Source organism: Nansenia antarctica, assembly GCF_963989245.1.
Source record: "Nansenia antarctica genome assembly, chromosome: 5".
In the NCBI taxonomy this organism is placed as follows: Eukaryota; Metazoa; Chordata; class Actinopteri; order Argentiniformes; family Microstomatidae; genus Nansenia; species Nansenia antarctica.
The window spans coordinates 6420114-6444304 of NC_137690.1; the positions used below are offsets into that span (position 1 = coordinate 6420114).

Here is a 24191-nt window from a genome sequence, read left to right on the forward strand (position 1 = left end):
AAACCACCAACTCACACCAGTATGCGTGTGTTGTAAAGAATGCTGATAAGGAATATGAAACTTACAGTCCCCGAACGAACAGTCATTGTGCAACCTGCCAACTGAATGGGGAATTTAAGCTACCTCTATCAGGTTCATATGTGTGTAAATCTGGCTCTGATAGTAGCCAGTGCCTCCCCAACCATAGACCTCACCGCATGTCACTGACGACACACACACGCACACGCACACACACACACACACGCACACACACACACACACACACACACACACACACAGGCAGTTTTATGAGCTGTAAAAGCAGAATTGTACCCTGATCTTACAAGGAATATTCTGCAATCTGAATATATGAATGAGAGTGCTGCATCTATCAAAGCAGTAGACAGATTCAGTTATGTTTCTCTGATCAAACCACCCACCTGTTTACTCCGGCTGTCCTCCTTCAGGTGAAGAGCAAAGGAAAATACAGTTTTAATCAAGTTAAACACACACACACACACACACACTCACACACACACACACACACACACACACACACACACTGACACACACTGACACACAAACACACACACACACACTAACACACACACACTGACACACACACACTGACACACACACACCCCCACACCCACACACACACACACCCACACCCACACACACACACACCCGCACCCGCACACACGACGAGAGCCCAGTGACTAAGGTCTGATGGGTAGAGGTTAGCCATGGAAATCAGGTATGCAGATATGACACACACACTAGCTACCGTGGAAATTGAAAGGGTGACTACAGCATATAAATAGTAGCCGAGCGTAACACACTCAGGCTCTACTTCATTGCTTCTAGAGGTTCCTCATCTACAGAATCCCACAGAGCAGAAGCGTGATGCCGCCAAGTGTCGACCAAGTGTATTCAACAGCCATTGGGCGAAAGTTTTCAGGGAAAGAGGCTGCCGCTTTGTCGATGCTAACGCTAAAACACGTTGTCTACGTCAACACAGAATGTGGGTTTGAAGATAGAGACATGGGATAGTCTGGGGAGTAGACTAAGCATGGTCGCACAGTCCGTTAAGCGGATCTACAGTAGACTGGATGGAGAGAGGGAGAGGAGGGAGGAGGGCTGACTACAGAGAGATGTTAAATGAGGAGAGAGGATTGGAGGAGTAGGGAGAGCTTCAAGCCAAGGTAAACAAACCTTCTCCTTGTCTTTCTTCTCAGCCTGTAGGGACCAGGAGAAGACACACACAGGTGTGAGCAGCACTTCAAACACACACACAGGAAGGTACAGGAAGACACATAAACGCACGCACACAGGCGCACACACACACACACACGCGCACACACACGCACACACACACACGCACACGCGCACACATTTCTCTACTGTGATATACATTATTCATTATGCCTCCAGGATGTGAGAGAATCCCAATGTTCCCATGCATACTGTATGACACTCTCTCATGTGAGAACTACACACACACACACACACACACACACACACACACACACACACACACACACACACACACACACACACTCCCATGCATACTGTATGACACTCTCTCATGTGAGAACTACACACACAGCAGGAGGACACACACCTTTTTTCTCTTGGACCCAGACTGGTGGAGTGATGTGGAAAATAAAAATGAGAGAATATGGAAATGTTAACAGACATGTTTAACTGCCAGGAGAGTTATTTTAAGCAACCGACACTGTCAGCACCGATTACGCCTAGATGGTTAGGATCCTGTGGGTATAACGTTAGGATGGTGGACAAGAATGCAATACTTGTTATTTATTGATCAGACGGCGTTTAGAATTGTGTCGTTTGTTCTGACCGTGCTTTTAACGTGTATCCACGTTAAAAGATGTTTGTTGTGTCCTGTATTTGATATTGTGTATTTTATTGTGTCTATGTTCACTGTTTTTAGGACGACAGTTGGAAATTAGCTTCTTGCTAAATCTGATACACCCATCTTCTTGTGTCCTGTAGACAACTAATGTAATGACATGGTTATGTCATTTTGACCTTTTATACTATGTATTATAACAGTACACTATCTGGCCCTTTTACTGGTAGTAACTATGCACTTTCTACTGATCAGACTGACTCTAACTTGTATCTAGGTAGATAACTATGCACTTCGTACTGATCAGATAGATTTTAATGTGTATCCAGGTAGGTATCCATGCACTTTACACTGATCAGACAGACCTTATGTGTATCTAGGTAGGGAACGAAGCACTTTATACTGTTCAGACTGACTAATGTGTATCTAGGTAGGGAACTAAGCACTTTATACTGTTCAGACTGACTAATGTGTATCTAGGTAGGTAAGGCTGTGACTTGTGATTATTAACCCTATGATGTTATTTGACCTATTATGTATTATAACCAGGGGTGCACATAACTGGTGCGCCAGTGCGCATGCGTCGCCAAAATGCATGCTGCGCGGCAGATCAGCTGCATGAAGGCGCTCTTGCGCACCAACAGCTGGAAGCGCTGGCAGAGGAATTTACTTCCTCAAAATCCACCTGCTGACTGCTGACTGCTGCATCACTGAGGCACCCGACGAGCCGTCAAAATGTCCAAGAAGCAAGCCCCACTAAGTAACTATTTGCCGGCGCTTCCCCTCACGAAAACATTCGGAAAGTATCGTAACTCGTACTTTCATTCCGCGTATCGCGTATCGCACGGTTATCACGCCGACACGTGAAAATTCAGTCCCGAACGACTCGTCGCTAAAAGGAAAAACAACACCAAGGGACTTCACGTTTCTTTACTCTGAAGCTTTCAAACGTTCCGACGTTTGTTTTACAGCTTCATTATCGCACCTAGACCCCTGACCCAGGGAATATGGTTGGGAATTCTATTAGAAAAAGAAAAAAAAAAGACTTCGTTGCACAATCAAAATAATGAGCTATTTAAAGTGATGGCCTACAACATCCTCTACCATGGTTGAAATTGAGGACAGTGATAACTTACAGCAGTCAAGAGAGCAGTGATGATGATGATTAAGCTTGTAGCATAAATAAATGCTTAGGCTGTAACTTTTTGTTGAAAAGTTGATTTCAGTGTTTACAGAACAGAACAGAGCAGTGCTTAAAGAGATGTCAGTTGATTTCATTGTGTTTAAAGAACAGACATTCAGTTAGTGCTTAAAGAGATGTCAGTTGATTTCATTGTGTTTAAAGGAGTCTGACAGACTTTCATGCTTAAAGAGCAGTCATTTGATTTTGCATTTGTTTCTTTTGTTTTGCACACAATAATTTGTTCGTTCATCTTTATTTATGAATAAATGTGGTTTTGCTAATATAAGTTATCCATGTATCCCTTTTTCATCCATCCTGTGGGACGGGTCGTGACTCGCAAGCTCGGGGAGCACCAAGCAGCATCCCTAGGTGCTCCTCTGAGCACTGGCCCCAAAAAGTTATGTGCACCCCTGATTATAACATGCATCTTGTACTGTCTTCGTTTCATGAAAGATGTTTGTTGTGTCCTGTATTTGATATTGTGTATTTTATTGTGTCTATGTTCACTGTTTTTAGGACGACAGTTGGAAATTAGCTTCTTGCTAAATCTGATACACCCATCTTCTTGTGTCCTGTAGACAACTAATGCATGTGCACAGTGTCCTTCTCTAAACCAAATCAACTAAACATCTTGGACCTGCAGACATGCTATGTGATGTTGCAAATGCCAAACAGTGGTCTGAGAACGCACCTTTTCCCTGACGAGCTTTTGGCAAGAGAAAACAGAAGAGAACAAAGGTGATTAGAAAGACCAAAACAGAACAATGGCCGTCAGCAGAAGCTAAGGATGAAAAAAGGAGACATGACACATTGAAGATGGCTGAGGGTGAAAGATAAACACATCACTCACTTGGCACACACACACACAAACATGCACACACACACACACACACACACACACACACACACACACACACATGCAGAGACACACACTCACACATGCAGAGACACACACACACACACACACACACACACACGACAGAGGGAATGGAGATGGACAGAATGAATAAAATAATCTTAACATAAGCAACATTTCTCCTCCTCCTCCTTCTACAAGGAGACAATAGGGCAGACAACCACATTCACAACTTAGCTCAGCAGCCTATAATCAACCTACGACACAAACAACACGTTGAGCACAGCTGGAACACAGCTCTGACATACCGTCAAGCCCATCTACATGGAAATCCACAAACCTGTCGCAAAAACTATGTGGGTTGGTTTAAGTCCATACCCATCATGAGCAAGGAATTACAACTAAGTTAATAATCATGGACAGTTACAATACTATCACAGGGCAAAACTAATACACAACAGACAACATGTACACAAACATACAGTAAACACAAAAAACACACACACACACACACACACACACACACACAAAACAAAAACAAAACAACACAATAGAGTAGAATAACACGTCTTTATCGCAAGGAGTCTAACACTACACACTGCTCTAGAGAAGCAATGTGTTCTGGCCCTACACAACCAACCTTCTCCTCTTTATCCTTGTTGTCAATCTGAAGGGGGGAGAGAGAAAGAGAGAGAGAGAGAGAGAGAAAATGGGTGAGAGAAAGAGAGAGAAATAGAAAGAGAGAGAGAGATAGTGAGAGAGAGAGAGTGGGTGTGAGAGAGAGAGAATGGGCAAGAGAGAGAGAGTGAGAGAGAGAGAGAGAGAGAGAGAATGGGCAAGAGAGAGAGAAATAAAGAGAGAGAGAGAGAGAGAGAGAATATTGTTGTCATTCATTTAATAATAAGATTGAAGTCTGGCCCTTGGCCACCTGTGGTGGAGAGCTGGTCTGGCCATAACTCTGCTGCCTTGACGTCTGTTGTACACATGCATAATGCATCCATATCAACTATTCACACAGCACATAACACAAGATATGGTTCCCACCAACAACAAACAACATTATAGGAATGCCAATGAGTCCATGAGTCGAATACACGCACGCACACGCACACGCACACACATATGGTTCCCACCAACAACAAACAACATTTTTAGAATATGAATGAGTCTATATGAGGATATCAAACAAAGAAAGGTTAACGCTGGTTAGAATATTTAATTTTTTAAACTCGCTGTATAAGACTGCGTTATTGTTAAGTCACTCGGATTTGGAGACTTCTATTTCTATTTCTATAATAAGCGGAACACATCTCCTAGCAACACACACACACACTGCACCGAGTTTAAATCCTGCACATAGTTTGTCTGGATTCCTGAATACCCTGCTAATTAACTACCCTGATTATACCCTGCTAATTAACTACCCTGAATATACCCTGCTAATTAACTACCCTGATTATACCCTGCTAATTAACTAACCTGATTATACCCTGCTAATTAACTACCCTGATTATACCCTGCTAATTAACTACCCTGAATATACCCTGCTAATTAACTACCCTGATTATACCCTGCTAATTAACTACCCTGATCATACCCTGCTAATTAACTAACCTGATTATACCCTGCCAATTAACTAACCTGATTATACCCTGCTAATTAACTTCTCTGATTATACCCTGCTAATTAACTTCTCTGATTATACCCTGCTAATTAACTTCCAACTGATTCCATTAACACTGCAGACGCTCACACACACACACACACACACACTAATCCACCCCCCCCCACACACACACGCCTGGACATGCACACGCGCACACGCACACAAACACACACATACATATACATACACACACACACAACACACACACACACACACACACACACACACACACACACACACACACACACACACACACACACACACAGTCTGTTAGTCCTTGATAAACCATAGGAAACACCTACGGCCGGGTGGGGAGGTCACTTTTATAAAAAGCCCTTGCATAAGGGCGGCTTGCATAAACCAAACAGAAATTAATAAAATCTGGACGTGTTTCGTCTGAGAGGATGACAGGCAAGCACCTTTACCTTTGGACCCCTCCAGTGCTGCACCGCTAATACTAATGCTATCCACCATTTCCCAACAGAGAAAACCCTTTCTCGAAAATCCTTCAGTTTAGCATAGCCGCCCGCCACAAGGTTGATAGCTAGTACCATTATCATTCACTCTCTATAACTCTAATCTGAATAGGCCTCTTATCTTTGGGATGTTAGAGTAAGCCTTCCACGAAGAGATATACAAGAAGTCGTTTAAAGAGCCCCTGTGGGGTGGACTAAATACAACGTTTTGATTCAAACTCTCAAATTCAATTATCTGTTGGTCCCCTTGTTAGTCTATTAAGAGCTTAAGGGAGGCAGGGAGAGGGTTGTTCAGAGCTGTTGTGACTCTGTTAAGTGCGTCGTAGAGCAGAGCTGTGATTTGCTATCTTAAAACACAGTTTGACTGCTCCAGTTAATGACGACCACAGGATACACACACTGTAGGGAGCCGGTGGAGTTTGAGTAGTTATATAGGACGCAGACACACACACACACACGCACACACACACGCACACACACACACACACAGACACACACACAAACACACAGACATACATGCGCACACACACACAAACACACACACAGACACACACACAACACACACACACACAAACACACAGACATACATGCGTACACACACACGCACTCACGCACACGTACGAATGCATGCGCGCACGCACACACACACACACACACACGCACACACGCACACTCACACACACACACACACACACCAGGTTGGTAAAAATGTTGTTTGATAAACCCTATTTGATGCATCTCTCAACATTCAAAACAACCCATCAACACACTAGTAATACTGATAATTGACACACACACACACACACACACACGCACACACGCACCAACCAATTATCTCCCTCACAACCCCCCTTTACCTCTGAGTTTTCTGAGTCCGAGCATCCAGACTGAGGATGGGATGGAAGGAACGAAAGAAAAAGAAGATGAAAATAGAACAAAAAGGAGATGAAAACTGATAATAAGAGATAATAAAGTGTGGGTTTTCCTGCCATTACAAAACAAATCATACACAGTATGTTTGTCTCCTGCATGTCAATGTTGACACCAATGACACCAGCCAGACTACCTGCATCTACATACAGTCTTTACCCAACATCATTATACAACAACATCATTATATCATGCATATAAAGCCTTATCATATCAAAACTGTACACATCATATTGATATTCATCTCATGTATATTCACGCTTATATTCATTTCACTGTAATGCCTATAATACCTTGCACCGTATATATTATCATATTTTTTTTTTTCTGGTTAGATGCCAAACTAGATTTCGTTGTCTAAGTACTTGTCCTCTGTGCAATGACAATAACGGTGAATCCAATCTAATCTAGTCTTAATAAATGCTTTATGAAAGCTACTGTACATTGTCGCCGCTCTAAGTAAAGTGTTACCATACCAACTGCTGTCCTACTACACAGCCCACAGGGTAATATAACACCAACTAGAGAACCCAGCGGTCTCCCTGATCATGTGATACACAAGCACGCCAACTAGCCCAGTCATTTCCTGCGTCATTTCCTGTGTGTCCAGTCTCACCTTGGTGTCCTCAGACTAGCGTCCCCCCCATCGAGCGAATAATACAGAAATAAAACAGAAAATGTTTATTAGTCAGAGGGAGGGCGGCTAAGTGATAGCTCTGTGGGACCTGGTTTATGGACTGTTGGCAGCCTCTTACATAGCAACACAATTGACAACAAATGATAAGAAGACAAAGGCTTTCCCAATACAATGAAGGCCAGCTACTTACATTTGAAACATTTAGCAGAAGCTTTTATCCAAAGGGTTTTACAATTAGAGATTACAGGGACAGTCTCCCTGGAGTCATTTAGAGCTAAGTGCCTTACTCAAGGGCACACTAGTGGTGGTGCTCCCAGGTGGGATTTGAACTCATGACCTTCTGATCACCAATCCAACTCTATCTATCCCCTAGGCCACCACAACCCTGTAAAAAATTGCTAAAAGCTAACACTACACCAGTGGAGGCTGGTAGAGGTAGAAATCGGAGGACGGGCTCATTGTAATGCATGGAATGGACATTCCTCATTCCATTCCATGCATTGCATTGAGCCCGTCCTCCGATTTCTACCTCTACCAGCCTCCACTGCATCGCACACTATACAGCACAAACTCTACTACTTTTTGGGAGGGTGCTAACCACCATGGGACACGGGGGGGGGGGGGGGGGGGGCTAGAATACACAGGCTGAAGCTAACAACTGTACATGAAGAGGCTAAAGCTCACTGTACAAACACTGTGGTTCTGTATAAACACCATAAACACGGTTCTACACACTAGCCGGTGTTGGGGGGGGTGATACGCACCATATCATCATCCTCATTGTCAGTCATGGCCTGGAGAGCACAGAGCAGAACAGGAAACAAAACGCCTCAGTAAGACCCCACACAAACACACACGCACACGCACACGCACACGCACACATGCACGCACGCACAATGACACACATCCAACTAATGCTCCAGTTAAGAGATTCCGCACCGTTTTAGGAAGCCTCGAGGAAGATATAAATGATGAGGAATTAATTGCTGAATAATGTTTTAAAAATGTGCTGCGCTCCGCTGCCCTCCGCCTCTACAGAACGCTTACAGAGTCCCATGGACCACAATGAAGAAGTAACATCCTAAAATACCACCTTAAAAAGTAAAATCTTAAAATACCACCTTAAAGTAACATAGTAGTAGGCGGCATCTTAACTAGTACTTAAGACAAGACAGACAGACAGACAGACAGACAGACAGACATACCTCCTCATCAAATTCCTCTGGCTCCTCCTCATTCTCAAGCTTGGGAGAAAAGCAGGAATTATATCGAATAATAATAATAATAAATCATATCGTTAGCCTCATAGCATAATTGCCTAGGTCAGTGGTTTTCAACTCTCTCCTCTGGGACCACCAGCCATTCCACATATTTGATCTGTTCCACCACCAGCACATCTGATTCAACTAATCAAGTACAAACCATAATTGCTTTGCACTTGTTTAGTTGAATCAGGTGTGCTGGTGGTGGAACAGATCAAATATGTGGAACGGCTGGTGGTCCCCGAGGAGAGAGTTGAAAACCACTAGCCTAAGTCGTATTTTGGCCAAATTGAGATATCTGCCTAACTCTACTCTCCTAACACTGCTGATTCACTGTACATTAATGCCTATGCCATCAGCCTATCAGAATGCTTGTTACATTCCAAAATCACTATCAGCCCAAGTCATCTCTTTGACACTACATACAAAGATGGCTCGGCTGACCACAAGTGAAGCATGACTTATGCAATTATGCTATGAGGCTAACGACATGTAACTCCATGAAAGGATTGGGAGTGAGATTCAGGGTTTGGTAAGATCAGGACTTATATGAACGAAGCACAGCCACACTAGGACTTGGGGTGGGATATTGTTGGGTTGGATTGGGCTGGGTTGGGTTGGGTGTTGAGTAGAGGACATTTCTAGGAGCATGTGGGTGAAGTCATGGACACAAGCCTCAGATGCGTTTATTGCAACCATGGGGTTATGTTAGGGGAGGCTGGTGGAGGTAGGAATCGGAGGACGGGATCATTGTAAAGCATGGCACCCAATGAGGTATACGGTATCTTCATCAATGTGTCCAATTTTTACCCCCACCAGCCTCCCCTGGTGTTCTACCTCCACCAGCCTCCCCTGGTGTTCTACCTCCCCCAGCCTCCCCTGGTGTTCTACCTCCACCAGCCTCCCCTGGTGTTCTACCTCCCCCAGCCTCCCCTGGTGTTCTACCTCCACCAGCCTCTCCTGGTGTTCTACCTCCCCCAGCCTCCCCTGGTGTTCTACCTCCCCCAGCCTCCCCTGGTGTTCTACCTCCACCAGCCTCCCCTGGTGTTCTACCTCCACCAGCCTCCTCTGGTGTTCTACCTCCACCAGCCTCCCCTGGACCATGTTGGGTTGGGAGGGGGTTTGCAGTTCTAGGGTTGCTAGGGTTTACGTCAGGATGAGAGGGTCTAACATAGTCATAGGCGTAGTCTTTGACCTACCATTTCCTCCTCTGCAGTGAACTGGAGAGAGACAGACACATACACACACACACACACACACACACACGCGCACACACACACACACACGCACACGCACACGCGCACACACACACATGCGCGCGCGCACACACACACACACACACACACACACACACACACACACACACACACACACACACACACACACACACACCTCAAACTCCATCCACAGACAGTACATCGACACTCGTAGCCCAGCAATGAGTCAACCTACGGCATGATATCACCATAGGCTTGACATTCTCATTTATTTTATTCAACCAATCAATATCCCTTTGACTAACAAGGGCCAAGAGCCAATTAACAGCCACCTCCACAGAGAAAGCAGCGGCCCTTTCAGTGAGAGTCCGTCATATACCGGCCTGGTCTGTTAGTCTTCACTCTGCTTACCTGTTTGGCTCCCATAGACTCAAACATCTTCTCCAGCAGGACCCGCATCTGCTGAACATTGTTCATCAACACACAGGGCTGGAAGAGACAGAGAGAGGGAGGGAGGGAGAGAGAGAGAGACAAGGGGAGGGAGGGGGAGTGGGAGGGGGAGAGAGAGAGAGCAAGTTAGAGAAAGCATTGGGATGGTAGGGAGGGGAGAAAGAAAGAGAGATGGAGAAAGATGCGCAGGTCGATAGAGAAAGAGAGTGTGAGAGGAAAATGAATTAGAGAAAGCATTGCGGCTTGAGGACCTGATGTATTTTAAAGCGGTCTACAGGGCACGTCCTCTGAGACGGTCAAGGCCCTGAGGTCAGAGGTCACATGAGGAAATGAGGAACTGTCCTGGTTGAGAAGGAGAGCCTTATGAGTGGTGAGCAAGGCAGCCTTATGAGTAGGGATGGGAATTGATAAGATGCTATTCCATTATGGATTCTGCTTATCGGTTCGATTCTGTATCGATTTCCTGCTCAATTTTGTTTGATCCTGTGTGGATAAAACGTAGGGCTACGTTTGTGTCATTTTTCTTTGTGAAATGAGGCTATGCTTTGGCATGACCCACACGTTTTTAGCAATGCACAACTGTCAGTGCATGCGCAAAACATGCCGGCATCGATAAGAGGAATCGATAACCTACGATATAAAAAATATATAAATTATAAATACGATTCAGATGCATCAAACAATTTGAAACCGGTTCTCAACTGGAAATGGTTCTTGATTCCCATTCCTACTTAGGGTTAGGGTGGACCATGTTTGGAGGGAGCAGGGCAGGACTCACTATCTTCTCCTTGTCACAGTAGGATGGAAAGCTCTTGGACAGGATGGCACAGTACTGCATCAGCACCTTGGTGATGGTCTGCAGACAGGAGAGGACAAACACAACGTTAGACACTCCAAACACCCTAGCTGATGTGACCAGGTGTTGTTGTTTTTGTTTTACATTTCATTTCTTATTGATATGTGTTTTCTATATTCATACACAAAAAAAGGAACAAAACAAACTACTATTACTAGTACAACTACTACAACTACAACTACAACTACTACTACTACTACTACTACTACTACTACTACTACTACTACTACTACTACTACTACTACTACTACTACTACTACTACTACTACTACTACTACTACCACCATAACTCACTAACCCTACATCACACTTAGAGACTTTCCATTGAATAAGTGTTTTATTCAAGGACTGGGGTTTCAGTCAAGGACTGCTGCCAGAGACTTTAAAAAAAACGGAGATGCAACAGACTAGAGAATAGAGTGTTGCGACAGAGCCCATGCACCAAGCGTTTTGTTATGAAGTTGTGTGTGTGTGTGTGTGTGTGTGTGTGTGTGTGTGTGTGTGTGTGTCTCCGGTATTATTAAAATATCCTCGGTTGTCCTCCAGGCAGTTGTTTACTTCAGGCTCGTCTTCAGAGAAATGGAACCCAAAAATAAATAAGAAATGTATATTCATCTGTCTGCATTTATCCTATACCTATATTGCATTCTTGCTGTGTTTTTTTTTTTTTAATACCCATCTGTAAAATATATTGGATTGCCTTTTTGGATGTTTCTGAAGGAAATAATACAAATCATAAATGAAAAAAAGAATACATTTGAAAGGTAGATATTGGAGACAGTGGAGAAAGATAGGAAATGACAGCAGGCCATGGGCCGGATTTAAACCCATGCCGACATGGACATAATATGTGTGCACTGTAGGCCGTGGTGCTAGACCGCTGGACCACCCCAGGCCACTCAGTACAATATATCTGATGAAACTTGCTCTGTTATTATGTGTGTGACGACATATCCCAGAGTCGACCTTCAATCTAGTACAATATATCCTGCATATTGCAGGATCACCCCTTGGGTGATGGGATCACATGTAAAGGGACGCTGTAGCTGTATCGGACATTGTCACAAGCCATAAAGTGCCTGAACACCGACCTTATCGGACCACGCCACAATAACCCTCACCTCGTCAAAAGAATGACGTATAAAACTTTTAGTGGCAATCAGAAAACACTTGATAGGAATTTGTGTTTTAGTGCTAGCAATGTGATTTCCCTATCATAAAGGGCCTTGACCATCCCCTTGACTGTTGTAGAAGCCGTTACGAGGCCTTCGGCCTAGGAAATCACACGATAATGACACACCGTCTCCTCACGTGGAACATACTGTATCCTGTATCGCTGTTAACCAACACACTATACTGGATCCCTTGTGTACCGTTGGACTGATTCACTGCTGTGCTGTATCGTGTTGTATTGTGTTGTACTGTGTTGTACTGTGTTGTACTGTGTTGTACTGTGTTGTACCGTGTTGTATTGTGTTGTATTGTGTTGTACTGTGTTGTACTGTGTTGTACTGTGTTGTACCGTGTTGTATTGTGTTGTATTGTGTTGTACTGTGTTGTATCGTGTTGTACTGTGTTGTACTGTGTTGTACCGTGTTGTACCGTGTTGTACCGTGTTGTACTGTGTTGTATTGTGTTGTACTGTGTTGTACTGTGTTGTACTGTGTTGTACTGTGTTGTACTGTGTTGTACCGTGTTGTACTGTGTTGTGTTGTACTGTGTTGTACTGTGTTGTACTGTGTTGTACTGTGTTGTACTGTGTTGTATTGTGTTGTACTGTGTTGTATCGTGTTGTACTGTGTTGTACTGTGTTGTACCGTGTTGTACCGTGTTGTACCGTGTTGTACTGTGTTGTATTGTGTTGTACTGTGTTGTACTGTGTTGTACTGTGTTGTACTGTGTTGTACTGTGTTGTACCGTGTTGTACTGTGTTGTGTTGTACTGTGTTGTACTGTGTTGTACTGTGTTGTACTGTGTTGTACTGTGTTGTATTGTGTTGTACTGTGTTGTACTGTGTTGTACTGTGTTGTACTGTGTTGTATTGTGTTGTACTGTGTTGTACTGTGTTGTACTGTGTTGTATTGTGTTGTATTGTGTTTCGTGTCATCGTGCTCTGCACAACATTTTTTCCACTATTGAGGCCAACTGTTAAATCCTACCACTTTACCCCCCAAAAACGTTTTTGTTTACTTACGTTGCTTGTTATTACTGTGTTACTGTTGTGTTTTTTTATCTGAATGCTGCACATGTCAGTGTTGAGGAACCAAAGCCAAAGAATGTTACTCTTGTGTACTAATAAAGCGATTCTGATTCAGATTTTCTGACTATCCTGTATGACTGATAACCAACACTGACTATCCTGTATGACTGATAACCAACACTGACTATCCTGTATGACTTGATAAACAACACTGACTATCCTGTATCACTCATAACCAACAGTGTCTACGCAGTATCATATGATATGATGAAGGACACTTCTCTCTGCTGTATGAAAGCTGGTTCTCTCTGCTGTATGAAAGCTGGTTTCCCTTTGCTGAGTCAGTAGCCAGACGATGTTGCCTCCCACATTCTCATGCATAAAACATGAGTGCCTGCGTGCATTAGTTTGTTTGTTTTCTCTCTCTCTCCCTCTCTCTCCCTCTCCCTCTCTCTCTCTCTCTCTCTCTCTCTCTCTCTCTCCCTCTCTCTCCTCTCTCTCTCTCTCTCTCTCCCCTCTCTCTCCCCCTCTCTCTCCCTCTCTCTCTCTCTCTTCCCCCCTCTCTCTCTCTCTCTCTCTCTCTCTCTCTTCCCCCCTCTCTCTCTCTCTCTCTCTCTTCCCCCCTCTCTCTCTCTCTCTCTCCCCCTCTCTCCCTCTCTCTCCCTCTCTCTCTCTCTCTCTCTCTCTCTCGCTCTCTCTCCCCCTCTCTCTCCCTCTCTCTTCCTCTCTCTCGCTACACAGGGCTAATTTCTGAAGTAGTCATTCACCAGAAAGCCTCCGGGCAAAAGAGAGAGAGAGAGAAGGGGGATAGAGAGAGACGGAGAGGGAAACAGAGAGAGAGAAAGTGGGGGATGCAGACAGAGAGGGTAAGAGAGAGAGAGGGGGAGAAAGACAGCTCAGAGCGATGGTTTGCATTACCCATTCATACTTAATGAGACTTCATCGACCTCCCCATCACACAATGTTGACAAGCAGCCCTTTCCTGTGGAGCTGGAAACTAAATAACAGTGTACTGTGTGTACTGTGTGTGTGTGTGGGTGGGTGTGTGTGTATGTAGATGTGTGTGTCTGTGCGTGTAGGTGTGTCTGTGCGGTGTCTGTGCGTTGTGTGTGTATGCATGTATGCATAATGCATAATTTCATGTGTATCCGGAGTTGACTGAGTATTACAAGTAAACAATAATACACATGAGGAGTCAGAACGTCAGAACTAATGTGCTACACACAGAGGAGAACTGTTGTTTCACAGTCGGCTAGACTGTCAACTCTCTCTCTCCATCTGTCTCTCTATTCCCCCCTCGTTCCTCCTCTTCCCTTCGTCTTTATTAACATAAGCTGATACAGTACTTTCGGGACCCATTTATTCTGTCTATCAAAGTGCTTGTGATTGATTGAACGACTGGATTCGTTTATGGCTCGGCTGAAACATTCGTGACGGCAGCTGGTGAAAGGCGGAAGAAGACGGCAACCGAACCAAACGTTTGGTACTTTTATTCTGAACAATTTAAATAAATGTCAACATCGTTGAAAAATCAATGACACGTAGTACGCCAGTCAAGCCAAAATGTCGCAATGCGATGGATTCGGTGAGTAATCCCCACTACTACCTAGTTAAGTACGACACTACTTCACATTGTTAGCAGTCCAAACATTTGGATTGGTTGCCGACTTGTTCCCCCTTTCACCAGCTGCAGTCACATTCACAAGTTAATGAAGGATTTAATGGAAACATGGGAGACTGACTATAGGAATTAATGCAAATGTGAGTAAATGACTGACTGACTGGCTGGCTGGCTGGCTGATTGACAGGCTGGCTGGCTGACTGGCTGACTGGCTGGCTGAGTGGCTGGCTGGCTGACAGGCTGGTTGGCTGGTTGACTTGCTGGCTGACTGACTGACTGACTGACTGGCTGACTGGCTGGCTGACTGGCTTGCTGACTGGCTGACTGGATGACTGGCTGTCTGGCTGATTGGCTGACTGGCTGACTGGCTGACTGGCTGGCTGGCTGAGTGGCTGGCTGGCTGACTGAGTGACTGGCTGAATGACTGACTGACTGACTGACTGACTGACTGGCTGACTGGCTGACTGGCTGACTGGCTAACTGGCTGGCTGGCTGAATGACTGACTGACTGACTGACACAGTGTATATCTAGCATGTCAATTTCCACAGGTGTTGAAGTGTCAGGGGTCTGTCACCCATGACTTACCTTGGCGAAGCGCCGGTTGTAGTGGGCCACCACCTTGGGGTCCTGACAGTCCAGCTTCTTGATGATCTCGAAGCTCTGGTTGAGCTGGGTGAAGATGTCCACCACGGAGCTGGAGAACAGGGCGTGCTCCGACGTCTGCTGGAACTAGGGGTCGGAGGGAGAGAGGTCATAGGTCAGACCTAACACCTCATATAATACTTAACGATACCATTTAGCAGAGACGCTTTGTACTAACATCCAACATATCCAGTATAGCGAGTGCATTTTCTTGTATATATGGTCCCAAGGGATTCAAACCCACAACCTTAGCATTGCTTACGCCATGTACGCACCGACCAGACCTCAAGTTGCATGGGACACAATGGCTCCGCTGGTCGGAGCATGGTGAAGGGAACACTGGGTGGTCTACAGTATACGAGTTGCCTACGTAGTGTTCGATTCCCTCTGGGACTATATATACTGAAACATGTATGCCACTCACTGCAATGTAAGACGCTTAGGATAAAAGTGTCAGCTAAAATGGTTAATATTATATTATTATATTAATCTGCTAAATACCCATATACAGTACAAATGACCATTGTTTTGGTTGTTTATCTTTGTTCTATGCACCCTGGTTTGTATGGTTTATTCTTGTTTTATTATGTAGTTTATATTATTGCTATTGTGTGTTTTATTGATTACTATTATTATTTTTATGCTGTGTGGATATGTTCAAGCACTTTGAGCTGCAAAGTTTGCAGGAAAAGTGCTATACAAGTAAAGGTTATTATTATTATTATTATTATTATTATTATTATTATTATTATTGGGTAAATGGGTAAAACGATGAAGGTTAGGATCTGTCCAGCGTTAGTCCAGGTCAAAGGGCATGTACTAAGGTCATGTTAGGGGTCAAAGGGCATGTACTAAGGTCATGTTAGGGGTCAAAGGGCAGTAGCTGGCACTTACTCCCTCTCTCTTGTCTCTCTCCAGAGCGCCGTGCATGAACTCCATAGACACATCCTCATTCTCTGCCAACCACGTCAGGACAAACTGGAGGAACCATCTGGAGAGAGGGTGTGAGGAAGGGAGGGAGAGAAGGAGAGGAAGAGGAAAAGGACAGATACAGAGGGAGAGAGTGAGAGAGAGAGACGAAGAGAGAGAAAGAGAGAAAGAGGGGGAGAGAGAGAGGCAGAGGAGAAGGACAGATACAGAGAGAGAGACAGAGAGAGAGAGGGAGAGATGGAAAGAGAGAGAGATGGGGGGGGACAAATGACAGGAAGGAACGCCAGGGACACACAGGCAAAGAGAGTTAAGTACTTTGTTACTTTGTTGAAGTACAAAGGAAGAAGAGTTCTAGAGAAATATTTTGAGAATAATGACGCAGAAAAGCAGTGTCTGTCAGAGAGAGAGAGAGAGAAAGAGAGAGAGAGAGAGAGAGAGAGAGAGAAAGAGAGAGAGAGAGAGAAAGAGGATTGCGATGAGTACAAGAGAGAGGATACTGTTGAGATTGTTTTCACAGTTGTGTTGTTGATATGTCTTCCTCCGCTTCATCTGTGTGTGTGTGTGTGTGTATGTGTCTCTGTGAGTGTGTATGTGAGTGTGTGTGTGTATATGTGTGTTTGTGCGTATGTGTGTGTGTGTGTGTGTATGTATGTGTATGCGTGCGTGTGTCTGTGTGTGTCTGTGCGTGCGTGCATGTGTGTGTGTGTGTGTGTGTGTGTGTAGCCTTGTCACTTACGCAGAGTACTCCGGCACAGTGTCCTTGAAGGTGGGCAGGTCCATCACATACTCGTTGTAGAGCCACTTCACCTTAAAGTGCAGGTTCATGTACTCAGCGCTCTTACACAGCTTATGCTTCTCATGCTCTGTGGAGGGAAGCGCAGAGTGGAGACCCAGATCAGACTCCAGACTCCCCCAGCCCCCACCCCCCCTTGAGGAACAACCTATGCCAGACTACTGCCCTAGAACTAGACTATATTATTGCAGGAGGAGCGCTAGAGGAGGTTTGGGACTGAGAGGAGGGAGGGGGGAGAGTTAAAGGAGGTTTGGGGTTGAGAGGAGGGAGGGGGGGAGGGGGGAGGGAGGAGAGCTAGAGGAGGTTTGGGACTGAGGGGGGGGGGGGGAGGAGAGCTAAAGGAGGTTTGGGGTTGAGAGGAGGGACGGGGGGAGGGGGGAGGGAGGAGAGCTAAAGGAGGTTTGGGGTTGAGGGGGGGGGGGGGAGAGCTAAAGGAGGTTTGGGGTTGAGAGGAGGGAGGGGGGAGGAGGAGGGCTAGTGGATGTTTGGGGTTGAGAGGGGGGAGGAAGGAGAGCTAAAGAAGGTTTGGGGTTGAGAGGAGGGAGGGGGGAGGAGGAGGGCTAGTGGATGTTTGGGGTTGAGAGGGGGGAGGAAGGAGAGCTAAAGAAGGTTTGGGGTTGAGAGGAGGGAGGGCTAGTGGAGGTCTGGGGTTGAGAGGGGGGAGGGAGGAGAGCTAGTGGAGGTCTGGGACTGAGAGGGGGGGGGGGGGGGCGCTAGAGGAGGTCTGGGACTGAGAGGAAGGGGGGGGGGGGGGGGCTAGAGGAGGTCTGGGACCCCCCAGGGCTAGCATCCATATGAGGCTCATTCATCCATCTGTGATCCAGGCCAGTGTGACAGCCAGCCAGCACTGTGCGTGGTGGCTACGGCTCACTGGGGGATTATTTGTCTACAGGACAAACAGAACACCGACAAGAACACACACACACACACACACACACACACACACTCATGCACGCACGCACGCACTCTCACACACACGCACACACTTCTTACCAGCGAAAAAGTTTACTCTGCGGACGCGGAACAAGGTGGGCGCTGAGATGGCGGAAAAAAAACAACAACAAATGACAGAGAGAAGGAGAAAGAGATGGCATAGAGGGAGAGAGAGAGAGAGAGAGAGAGAGAGAGAGAGAGAGAGAGAGAGGGAGAGAAAGAGTGTGAAAGAGCAAAAAAGTAACAGGATGGAAAGCGAGAGAGTGACAGACACACAGACAGATAGACAGACGGGGCGAGCGAAAGATAACGATTTAGGGGGTGAGACAACGATGGGGATAGATGAGAGAGATGATGACAGAGGTAGAGAAGACATGGGGTGAGAGAGGAAGAGACAGAGATGGAAGATCACGACAAGGTCCCGAGGCAGCAACGTGTCAGCCCAATAATGACTAGGAGCTGTTCTATTTCTGCTCTACGACCTCTTCTTTTTTCAAGCTTCTTTCTACCTTCTCTCTGTCTTCTCGTGCTTGACGTTGAGGATGTGATGTGAACGCTGACACTCTTGGTTGACTCAGGTAGAACATCTGAGGAGGGCTCATCGCAACGCATAACATGGAATGAGGAACGATATCAAACTGGACACGTGTTTGAGACCATTTTCTTTATTCCGTTCCGCGCATTACGATGAACACACATGTCCTCCGATTTTATTTTCTACCTCCGCCAGCCTCCCCTGATCTACGTTAGTCATCCCAGGTCAACCGAGCGTATCTGCGTTCACACCATCCTCAACATCAAGCACAGGAAGACAGAGACAGGGTAGAAAGACGCACGAAAGAAGAAGAGAAGTCTAACACAAATGCTGAGGGCACTACAGGCAGTCTTTTGATTCTGAGGTAATGTTCTATGTCAAGTACGCTAAGTGCTTTAGCAGAGTGAGGCGTGAGTGACCTTCACCAGCCAACACAGATTTATGCATAAAGCAACTAAGGGTTACCTGTACAGCCCTACTCTCCTGCAGCCTAGAACTAGCTCAACTAGAACTAATTCAACCATAACTAACTCAACCATAGCTAACTCAACCATAGCTAACTCAACCATAACTAACTCAACCATAACTAACTCAACTAGAACTAGTTTAACTGGAACTAATTCAACCATAACTAACTCAACCATAGCTAACTCAACCAGAACTAACTCAACCATAACTAACTCAACTAGAACTAGTTTAACTGGAACTAATTCAACCATAACTAACTCAACCAGAACTAACTCAACCAGAACTAACTCAACCATAACTAACTCAACCATAACTAACTCAACTAGAACTAGTTTAACTGGAACTAATTCAACCATAACTAACTCAACCATAGCTAACTCAACCATAACTAACTCAACCATAGCTAACTCAACCAGAACTAACTCAACCAGAACTAACTCAACCAGAACTAACTCAACCATAACTAACTCAACCATAGCTAACTCAACTATAGCTAACTCAGCCATAGCTAACTCAACCATAGCTAACTCAACCATAACTAACTCAACCATAGCTAACTCAACCAGAACTAACTCAACTAGAACTAACTCAACTAGAACTAACTCAACTAGAACTAACTCAACCATAGCGAACTCAACCATAACTAACTCAACCATAACTAACTCAACTAGAACTAATTCAACTAGAACTAATTCAACCATAACTAACTCAACCATAACTAACTCAACTAGAACTAATTCAACTAGAACTAACTCAACTAGAACTAACTCAACTAGAACTAGCTCAACTAGAACTAGCTCGACTAGAACTAACTAAACTAGAACTAATTCAACTAGAACTAATTCAACTAGAGCTAACTCAACCATAGCTAACTCAACCAGAACTAACTCAACCAGAACTAACTCAACCATAGCTAACTCAACTAGAACTAATTCAACCACAACTAACTCAACTAGAACTAATTCAACTAGAACTAACTCAACCATAACTAACTCAACTATAGCTAACTCAACTAGAACTAACTCAACTAGAACTAACTCCACCATAGCTAACTAAGTCATACTATAAGCTCACCATGCTTCCAGAGGCCACGGTCGACGCTATCCATGACTAAAAGAAAGGATGAGAGACGATGAAAACAAATGGAAGAAATGGGGGGGGTGTAGTTGGGAAATGATTGGAAGGAGATGATGGAAACACGCACACCCGCACGCACACACACACACAGGCACACGCACACACACACACACACACACACACGCACACACACACGCACACACACACAGTCCTACCTTCCATGGCGTACTTCATGTCCTGGGCGAAGAGCGTCCACATGACCTCAGCACTGACCTTCCCCACGTCGAGCTCCTGAGGAAACCTGGCAACCACAGAGGTCAAAGGTGAAAGGTCACAGAGCAGAATGACAGAGGGGGAAGGAGGGAGAGAGAGAGGGTGTATAGAGAGTGAGAGCTAATAAATAAAGAGATTGGAAGGCAGAGCATTGACCACACAGAGATCAATAATCCTTTAAATTCTCATATGGTGTGTGTGTGTGTGTGCATGTGTGTGTGTGTGTGTGCGTGTGTGTGTGTGTATGTGTGTGTGTGTGTGTGAGCGCCACGTGTGTGTGTGTGAGCGCCACGTGTGTGTGTGTGTGTGTGCGTGCGCACGTGTGTGTGTTTGTGTGTGGGTATGTGGGTGTGTGTGTGTTTGCATAGGTGCAGATGTGTGTATGTATACATGTGAGGGTGTGTGTGTGTGTGCCACGTGAGTGTGCAGGCGTGTGTGTGTGTGTGTGTGTGTGTACACTGTATACTAACTGGTTGATGATGGGGGTGTAGGAGTTCTTGTCCTCCTCGATGATGGAGACGATGAGGGTGATGAGTTTGGGCCAGAAGTCCAGGTTCTGGATGCTGGGCCCGGACTCCTCTGGCTGGACCTCCTTCTTCTCTTCCTCCACCTCCTCCTCCTCTTCCTCCTCCTCCTCCTCCTCTTCGCCTGACTCATCCCCCTCTTCTCTCACCTTCTTCTCCTTCTTCACCTTCTTCGGTGGCGGCTTGGGCTGTGGGAGAGACAACGACACAGAGGAGAGGAGAGAGAGAAGAGGTGAGATGACTCAGCGTGGAGCCTTCCACGACTCTCCTGTTCTCTGTGTCAGTGTTTCATCTGATGAAGAGATCATTATTTCCAGTTCTTTTTTTGTCACAGAGGTGGTGCATGTTAGAGAGATATCCAGAAAAGTAATCTAACATCTAGCAGAGTATTTGAGTCACTGAACAGTGTGTGAATGGTTGAACAGTGTGTGTATGGTTGACCAGTGTGTGTATGGTTGAATAGTGTGTGTATGGTTGACCAGTGTGTATATGGTTGAACAGTGTGTATATGGTTGAACAGTGTGTGAATGGTTGAACAGTGTGTGTATGGTTGAACAGTGTGTGTATGGTTGAACAGTGTGTGTATGGTTGAACAGTGTGTATATGGTTGAACAGTGTGTATATGGTTGAACAGTGTGTGTATGGTTGAACAGTGTGTGAATGGTTGAACAGTGTGTATATGGTTGAACAGTGTGTGTATGGTTGAACAGTGTGTGTATGGTTGAACAGTGTGTGAATGGTTGAACAGTGTGTGTATGGTTGAACAGTGTGTGTATGGTTGAACAGTGTGTGTATGGTTGAACAGTGTGTGTATGGTTGACCAGTGTGTGTATGGTTGAACAGTGTGTGTATGGTTGAACAGTGTGTGTATGGTTGACCAGTGTGTGAATGGTTGAACAGTGTGTGAATGGTTGAACAGTGTGTGTATGGTTGACCAGTGTGTGTATGGTTGACCAGTGTGTGTATGGTTGACCAGTGTGTGTATGGTTGAACAGTGTGTGTATGGTTGACCAGTGTGTGTATGGTTGAACAGTGTGTATATGGTTGACCAGTGTGTGTATGGTTGAACAGTGTGTGTATGGTTGACCAGTGTGTGTATGGTTGAACAGTGTGTGTATGGTTGTCTCTGTATGTGGTTTCAGTAATGCTGGGAAGTGGAGTATCAGAGGGGAAGCAGTTGTTGACCACTCTGCGTAGTGTGTGTGTGAGTGTGTGTGTGTGTGTGTGTGTGTGTGTGTGTGTGTGTGTGTGTGTGTGTCTATGGTCTGTGTGTGAGTGTGTGTGCGCGTGTGTATGTGTGTCTGTGTACGCCTATGTGTGTGTGTGTGTGTGTGTGTATGTGTGTGTGTGTGTATGCGTGTGTGTCTATGGTCTGTGTGTGCGTGTGTGTGTGTGTGTGTGTGTGTGTGTGTGTGTGTGTGTGTGTGTGTGTGCGTGCGCTCACGGGCTCCACGGCAGGCTGGAACTGGCGGCTGTACAGCTCGATGCAGTTGTTGAAGATGTACTCGTAGGTGGAGTTGAGGCAGGCCTTCACACAGTCTCTCACCACGTGGGCCGCCCGGGGGGGGCTCTGCAGCTCCAGCACCTGGCCACAGGGGGGCGACAGTGAGACAGAGGCCACAGGCCACAGACAGGCTATAGATACGCACATACACAGTATGGGAGAATAACATGATTCTGAAACACGGAAAAACGGAAAACAGGCATTGTAATACATAATACTTATCAGTCACACCAGTACACATTGCGTACAAACTTGCAGATCAATACACACACACACCCATTGCACACAGGTGTGGACACCCACACACACTCTCTCTCTCTCTCTCTGTCTCTCTCTCTCTCTCTCTCTCTCTCTCTCTCTCTCGCACCATGAGCATAAGCTCACATCCAGAAAACGTGGCCCTGTTAGCACACACACACACACCCACCCACCCACACACACACACACACACCCACACACCCACACACCCACACACCCACACACCCACACACCCACTCACCCACCCACCCACCCACACAACCACACACACACACACACACACACACACACACACACACAGTCATAGTCACACAGAGTCACAGAGAGAGAGAGAGAGAGCCCCAGATCGATAGAGAGACTAATCTGGTCTCAGCGTGTGTGTTATTGTCCCGGCTTTCATCAGAGCAGGACGATTGGTCTCCTTAATCTTCCTCTTCCTCTCGGTGGGAGACGATGAAAACACTCTACAGCCCCTACCCATGTCCACTTTAACACTCAGACCGTGAGTGAACGAGAGCATAAGTGTGTGTGTGTGTGTGTGTGTGTGTGTGTGTGTGTGTGTGTGTGAGTGTATGTGTGAGTGTATGTGTATGTATGTGTGTGTGTGCGTATGTGTGTGTGTGTGTGTGTGTATGTGTGTGTATGTACGTGTGTGTTTATGTACGTGTGTGTGTATGTACGTGCGTGTGTGCGTGTGTGCGTGAGTGCGTGTGAGTGTAGAGTGTATGTGTGTGTGTGTGTGTGTATGTACGTGCGTGCGTGCGTGCTTGCGTGCGTGCGTGTGTGTGTGTGAGTGAGTGTAGAGTGTATGTGTGTGTGTGTGTGTGTGTGTGTGTGTATGTGTGTGTGTGTGTGTGTGTGTGTGTGTGTGTGTATGTGTGTGTGTATGTACTGCAGGGTATCTCTACCTTCATCCTAAAGAAGGTGATGCTGGTCAGCAGATCCACAGTGGACTTCAGGTCCTGCAGGCGAGGCTTACTGCTGGCTGGGAAGTTGTTCTGGAGGGGGTCCAGAGAGACGCAACGGTCTGTCAGTATCGACCTC

At 45.6% G+C, this 24191-nt stretch overlaps 1 protein-coding gene across 1 annotated transcript in view; it reads right to left on the reverse strand.

The window, feature by feature from the left end:
- LOC308159236 (protein unc-13 homolog B-like) overlaps positions 1–24191 on the reverse strand; it is a gene marked incomplete at both ends in the record, with an annotated part of 57259 nt that overhangs the window by 15286 nt on the left and 17782 nt on the right. Inside the window, 9 exons of the mRNA XM_080532980.1 lie at positions 10494–10571; positions 11311–11388; positions 15796–15939; positions 16747–16843; positions 17519–17645; positions 20804–20889; positions 21332–21573; positions 22830–22970; positions 24056–24145. Coding sequence (XP_080389106.1) covers positions 10494–10571; positions 11311–11388; positions 15796–15939; positions 16747–16843; positions 17519–17645; positions 20804–20889; positions 21332–21573; positions 22830–22970; positions 24056–24145 — 1083 coding nt within the window. The remainder of the gene's footprint in view (positions 1–10493; positions 10572–11310; positions 11389–15795; positions 15940–16746; positions 16844–17518; positions 17646–20803; positions 20890–21331; positions 21574–22829; positions 22971–24055; positions 24146–24191) is intronic.